We start from the raw sequence: 6,940 nt of genomic DNA, 5'->3' as shown, positions 1-6,940 counted from the left end.
GGGGCTGTCTATATGCAATATAATATTCAGGCCTTGGGCTGGGAACAATTAGCTTAAAGCCAAAAGGCCTGCGATTCCTAATCTGCTGAGCCACATAGGGCCCAGATGTTCTAGCGCTCAGCTTTCACAATTGGGGGCCAGACTTCCAAAAACACCCAATATTCATCCAATAGGCTGAGTTCTCGTCACAGTCCTGATCCCAGGACCTAAATGGGAGCTGAGGTTTTTCTAAAAATCTGGCTCCAATGTCCTTTGCTGCTTTTTGCAACAACACAAAAGGTGCAATAATTTTGAAGGGGTGCCAATTCAGAAGGGGCTTGGGGGCATGTGCCCCCTCCCCTGGGTTTTTACACTGGCTCAAAGTTCCTTAGGGCACAGAGCCGAGGGGTGCAGTATGGGGGTGGCTGGCATGGGCGAATCACTTTTAAGCAGTGGTCCCAAACTAAGTCAGTACTGCTGCCAGGGAGATCCAAAGCATGGCTACTGAAATTTCTGCAGTTGCCCTGCCATATCGATGGAGGGGTGACTGAGTCAAATTTCAGTGAGTGGCCTTGCAACCTGCCACATGGAGAGTCTGTCCCTGGATGGTGGAGTGCAGCCCCACGTGGGTAAAAGAGAGGGGACATTCCCTGGATGCAGAAGACCCAGGGTTCCTCTTTGTGTGGGTGGGGGAGGGGAATGGGATGACTTACTTGGGACTGGAACTGGGTCCCTGCTGGGAGTGGGAGCTGGGATAGGGGGCAGAATTTGTCCCCTTCCCCCACATCCCCAAGAAATATCTGAATTGGCACCATCGTGTTCTTTTTTCTTCTCCACCCCTTAATTAAAGAAAAATAATAATAAAATAACTGTAGTCTGAAAACCAGAAGGTGAAAGACCAGGATTACAGACAAACATTCTCTTTATTGAGCTACACATGAATTTTCCATTAGTCAGAGAAAGAGATTGGCAGTGTCTAATATATCACAGAAACCTCACTGATTGGTAATAGAAAGGCTTAGAAAGACCTGGCGCTTTATATATATATATATATTTAGTTTCCTTTGTATTTAATCATTTTATTTTAAACAGGTGTGACTGGTTTTCTTCAGCAAAGGTAACTCTGAAAAGTGAAACTGTGACGATGTCTGATTACTAATCAAAGTAGAAATGACAAAGGATTGGTCATGAAAACGGTGGCTTTAATGTAAACACTACATTTGATTTTGTTTTTTGTTTTTTTTGTGATTTTGTGTGTGTGTGTTAAACTTTTTAAACATTTTCTTTCTTTCTTTTTTTGTTTTTGGGTTTTTTTGTATTTTTTTTTGTATTTTTTGTTTTTTTTTTCCATTTGTTTTTGCAGCACAAACATCCCCACATGAGAGAGAGAGAGAGAGAGAGAGAAAACACCATTCACTAAAAGGAAGGATCAGACGAGGAAAAAAGCAGCACAGAAAAGCATTCACTGGAAAGTTAAAAAAATAAATCAGAACAAAACAAAAAAAAATCCAAACAAAAATAATCCCTCTAAGGTCTCCCAAACCAACCCCCAAAACAATAAAAGAAAGAAGAGGAAGCCTATCTGGTATGTAATACACAGTATTCTTCAGAGCAAACAAGTCACGAGAGGGAAAATCTCTGGATAATTTGGCTGCTACAGGCCAGTGACAGCTGTGCTTTTTTGATACAAACCTGGAGCGTGAAAGAGACAATTCAGAACGAAGAGTCGTTATTAAACTAGGGGAAAAGAATAAATAAATATAATGCAGAAAGACATCCCCTGCTGGATACCTGACCCACAGGCATGGTCTTGCATTGTAGTCTTATCACTCCAGGCTAATAAAGACCCCACCGGCCCTTTTCTCTTTTTAAAGAGGCAGGGCACAAATAAACACAAAGAGGGAAATTAAATGAAAACAAACGCAAATTCATTCCTGTTAAAATGAGGACTGGAGAAGAGGCGAATACCTCTTAGCACGGTTGCAAAAGATTTTTCTTTTCTTTTTTTTAAATAAAGGGGAGTAGGGGAAATGGGAAAGGAATCTTTTTTTTTCTTTTTTCTTCTTTTTTAGCTACAAAGCACATGAAAAAAAGATTTTCATTTTTCTTTTTTTTCTTCCTTTTTAATCTTTTAGCTTCTAAATGTAAAGACTCAGCTAAAACCAGATCTACAGCAGTCTACGGAAACACACAGCCATCATTCCATGTTCAGAACATTATACATTGACTCAGTAAGGAAGGCTGTGTCTTATGCAAAAGGCCAAAAGGTCATGCTACCGGTAAGGAGAACGCCAACAGGAGAGTCCGTGAAGTGGTCTGGAGAGAGAGAGAGAAGGGAGCCCAGGCTTGAATACATTAAAAATCAATCAAGAAATCAATTAAATCATAGGGGGAATCCCTCAAAGCCAAGTAAAACAGGATCACAATGGGTAATGTCCTTAACCCTGTTCAAAAATAAATTGCATCTCCCCTCCCCTGCCTAAAGCCCACCTGAAAGTGAGGTTGGCACTGACACACGGTTTGAGTTTGATGGGCAAATACATCCCTCCCCCTGCATGCGTGTGTGTGTTGGGGTGTGATTGCCACTAGGGGCCCTCCTCTTTCTCACAGAACCCGCGCTGGTAAAAAGCCCAAAGCTCCCCATCCTGTGCTTTAACTTGGGAGGAAGTTACATTCCACAAGTGAAGAGCTTGTTACATAAAGGATGCTTTCCTGCTGCGTCCCCGTTAAAAAAAGTCCTAAAATATTGTGGCTTGGATTTGGTTTTTTGTCCTTTTTTTTTTTTATTATTATTTTTTGTCTTTTTTTTCGTTTGTTTTTGAAACCCACAAGAGCTGAACAGAACCGAGAGGCACTGAAAGTCCAGCCCAGGTGACCCAGACTGCAGTGCAGCACCAGCTGACTTACAGCTTCCTAACAGCAGTACCTAAAAAATCCAAGAAACTGGAATGGGGAGAAAGAAGAAAAAAAAAATTCCCCTTCCCCTCTACACCTGAAGCCCCTCCCCACAAAGAAGAGTTAAAAAAGTAACATTACTGCTCTTTGTTTTAAGAAAACAATCGATTTTAAAACTCATAGGATACCTTAGGTTCAAAATGCAGGCAGACCATTTAGCAAATGCCAGCGTAATTTTTCTTGGCTTATTTAATTGATTTGATTTCTATGACTAGTGACAATACCAAGGAGGGCTGAAGCCTGTCAGAGAAATCAGTTCTGTCCACAGCTCTTTGAGACAAACTAAAAAGATTGTTGTTGTGGTCTTTTTTAATATATATATATATATATTTATATATATATAATTTGTCATTATGCTTTTTTATTTACCAGCTTGCATTATTAGTATAATGATTTTGTTTTTTGTCGTTTGATTCGGTTTTTGTTTTGCACTTTTTTTCTTTTTTTAAAATTTTTTCCTCACGCCGTGATCATTACCAAAGGAGTTGCTTTGCTATACAGCACGAGAAGGTGTCAGTACAAGCCACAGCCTCGGAGGTTGTTGGCAATGATGATATCGGTGACAGCATCAAAGACCACCTGGATGTTGTTCGTGTCCGTCGCACAAGTCATGTGACAGTAAATCTCCTTGTTGGGGGAGCGGTTTTTGCTTTCAAATTGTGCTTGGATATATGCTGCTGCATCCTCATAAGTGTTAGGGCCTGCGGGCAAACAAACAGGAAAAGAAAGAGAATCCCGTCAGAGGCCTTGCAGGCAGGAGCACGCTCTTGGGCAGTGGTTCTCAATCTATTTACCATTGTGGGCTGCATATGCAGCTCTCTGTGTTATGTGCATCTACACAACATATATACTACGGGTATAGCCCTGAGGATGTCACATGGGCTGCAGCTGTGTGCTGATTGGGTCGCAAGTGTTGAGAACCACTGCTCTGGGGAGATCTGGAAGAAAAGGGCTGAGATAGGGGTTGGTGTAATTTCCCTTAAAGGGATAAAGGGGAAGAGATGAGGTTGTGATACATGAAGAAGGCATTTTGTACTGCTTGTAGTTCACATTAGAAAACCAGGTCTCATCTGCCCACTCTCTTTTTCCCCAGAAGAGTCTATAGATCGCTGGAGAGCTAATGGGATAATAACATTGCAAGTGAAACATGAAGAAAAGGGTTTTCAAAACTCTTTGGGTCAGATCCTCAGCTAGTGTAAATTGGCTAGCTACATTGACGTATTTACACTAGCTGAAGATCCTGCTCATTGTTCTTGTTTTTAAACACTTATTTAACTCAAACACCTGAATGAACAGCTGGGAGGAAGGAGCCTCCCTCTTAAAGATTCAGTATTCTACGTCCGTTTAATGAAAGTTATAGAAAGTTCCCACTCCAGTTCTCTGCATCACCAGGAGACTTCCAGAAAACCCAGGGAAGATGATAGTCCTGATATTTCTTTAGGTGAAAAATAAGCAGAAAAATTAAAAAGCAAACAAATTAGCCAAGCTTGAAGGCCACCTTTATCCTTTGCAAAGACACCCAAAAGGGCCCAGCCTGATGTGTGTTCTTATTTTGCTGGTCACATCAAAGATTAATGCACAGAAAATATCTTGGAAGCTCTGATATTTGTATTTCCAACTGGGAGTCACATTATCAATGGGGGAGAACAAACAAAGAGATGGTGCGAGAGGAAAAGTATCAGAAAGTTAGTGCTCACACCTGCTTTGTACCACACGTAACTTTAATGCAGTTACTCCTAATTGACACCAGCGGTAGTGATAGTGGGGGTCAGGTACAGTGACTTCCTGGGAACAGCAGGGAACTGCTAATCAGTGCGCATCAGTGCAAACATGAAAAACGAAGGCCAGGTCTATACTACCAACTGACATTGGCATAACTACATCATTCGGGGGTGTGACAAATCCACACTTCTGAGTGATGCAGATATGCCCACCTAACCCCTGGTGTAGACAGCACTGTGCCAATAGGAGGGCAGAACTAAAGCCTCTTGGGGAGATGGATTAACTACGCTTCACTAAAAGCGCTGCAGGGCAGCTTTTGAAGTGTAGACCTGCCCTAAGCACCAATAGTGCTTGATTCAGCCAAAGCTACACCCAGCCCCCAGGTTACTACAGTCCAAGCCTTGCTGGGGAAGCTCACTATTTTGCCCTGGTTAGTGCATTGGGAAAAGAAACTGGGCCCATGGAGATCATCTTGCAACATGTTGATCCTTTCCACAAGTGTTACAATGGGAACAAATTATTACGGTTGAGTCCATGTAACTACTGCTACAAGCTGAAATGAAAACGTATTTCAAGGCTTAAACGTGAGCTTGATTTTCTGCATTCCACCTGCAACTCAAATCCCTACAGCAAACCTGGGAGCTGCATCCCCATGCTCCTTCTATTCCTGTAGTGTTAGAGACACAAGGCAACAGGGAAAGCAAAGAACCACGAGGCACCAAACTCGGGTTTGGACACTAGGGCTGTATGCACAAAGGTATTTAGACTCCAAGCTTCCATTGAAATCGGTGGTGGTTCCTTAATACTTTTGTGAATCTAGGCCAAGGCACTCATTATACGCCCAGTTACATCACTGTACAGCCAGAGTGAATTCCTTAATGTTCATAGACTTCCTCCGGGGTTACACCTGCTCCAATACATCTGTTAGTCTCTAAGTTGCCACAGGACTCTTTGCTGCTTTTACAGATCCAGACTAACATGGCTACCCCTCTGATACTGAAGTATCTAGCAGTTCCAGCAATACCCAGTAAGTGGGTTATTATGGTCAGTGCTATTACAATGGACACTGTAATAACCTGTGAGAAATGGAGGTTGCCTATGAATCACATCCGTAGCATTTCACAGGGTATCAGGTGCTTCTAATAACCACTCTACAACACTGACCACCAGAGCCAGTTTCTCCTCCCTTGGTACAATGGAGTTACTCCTGATTTACATTGCTGTAACTGAATCAGGCTTGCAACATTAAACAAATAGATCAGGGGGAATGGACTTGACAGGAGCAACCAGATGCAAAACCAACGGACACTCGGCTAAGCACTGACTAATTAACATTAACTACAGAGTGATGTTCCGTTTTGATGGACAGCCCTTCCTGTCCTGCACAAAGAGGAAAGCAGGAAGAATTGGATGGCTCGGGGCATTGGCAAGGGAATGATGATGGAGACTTTCCTCTCCAGTTTGCTTGTTTAAATTCAACCCAGCTTTGCAACAACTGAAGAAAGATACTGCCATGGTGGAATGAGCAGATGGTCTCCAGTAGACAGTTAACCACCCTTTCTAATGATCAGACACAACTGGGAGCCCAAGGACTGATGGCGACACATGGAGACTGATCTGCTTTGTCACTCTAGCAGTGGTCTCTTCTGGTCAGCGTTAGCAGGGTAGATTGCTGTGCAGCTCTGTCCTGTACTTTCCCACAGTTCGGGGGGGTGAGATTTGGGGTTTAGGTTTCTTACAGAGATGGGGCCAACTACTACATTTTAATCAGGATCCAAACTTTTCCAAAGAGGGGAGACACCCAGTTTTCAGATTGGGCCTGTCTCTACGTCGGGGCTTCGCTCTCCAGGGCTGTCAAGGCTGCATCATTCAGCAGCATTGACATTCACTAACATGTGACTAAGAAGAAAAATAAATTGAACAGGAAGTTTGGCCGGACATGGAGCTGATGTGTGAAGATGGCTCAGAGTGACTCTTCTGCTCACTTGTTCAGAATAATGGTGCTTTTGTCGCGGTGAGATGAGACCCATCTAATTAAGCTATAATGTTCCTGGTGGAGGCATAGACAGGGTAAGAAATTGCTGCTAGGTTTATGGAGCGTAGATTCTAAGGCCAGCACCATTATCCCTATTACAAACCAAGAAGAAGGAAGTTTACACAAACCACACATGCAGCAGAGAGCTGCTGCTGCTGCTTTCTCAGGACCTTCCAGGGACATCTTGTTGTGGCTCATGTGAGTATGCTGGAGGCAGTGAACAGCGTAGCCAAGGAATGAAATGCCTGC

General features: G+C 43.0%; 1 protein-coding gene across 1 annotated transcript in view; it reads right to left on the bottom strand.

Annotated features, from left to right (window-relative positions):
* Window positions 1-870: 870 nt before the first annotated feature.
* Window positions 871-6,940, bottom strand: part of GNAO1 (G protein subunit alpha o1) — a 295,657-nt gene continuing 289,587 nt past the window's right edge. Inside the window, exons 8-9 of the mRNA XM_050922797.1 lie at window positions 3,412-3,635; window positions 871-2,295 (exon numbers count right to left, since the gene is read on the bottom strand). Of these exons, the coding sequence (XP_050778754.1) occupies window positions 3,448-3,635 (188 nt within the window). The 3' untranslated portion in view covers window positions 871-2,295; window positions 3,412-3,447. The remainder of the gene's footprint in view (window positions 2,296-3,411; window positions 3,636-6,940) is intronic.

Source organism: Gopherus flavomarginatus, chromosome 14, assembly GCF_025201925.1.
Source record: "Gopherus flavomarginatus isolate rGopFla2 chromosome 14, rGopFla2.mat.asm, whole genome shotgun sequence".
Taxonomy (NCBI): Eukaryota; Metazoa; Chordata; order Testudines; family Testudinidae; genus Gopherus; species Gopherus flavomarginatus.
Note: the sequence above shows the minus strand (reverse complement) of the source record. Positions and strands in the feature narration are given on the sequence as shown.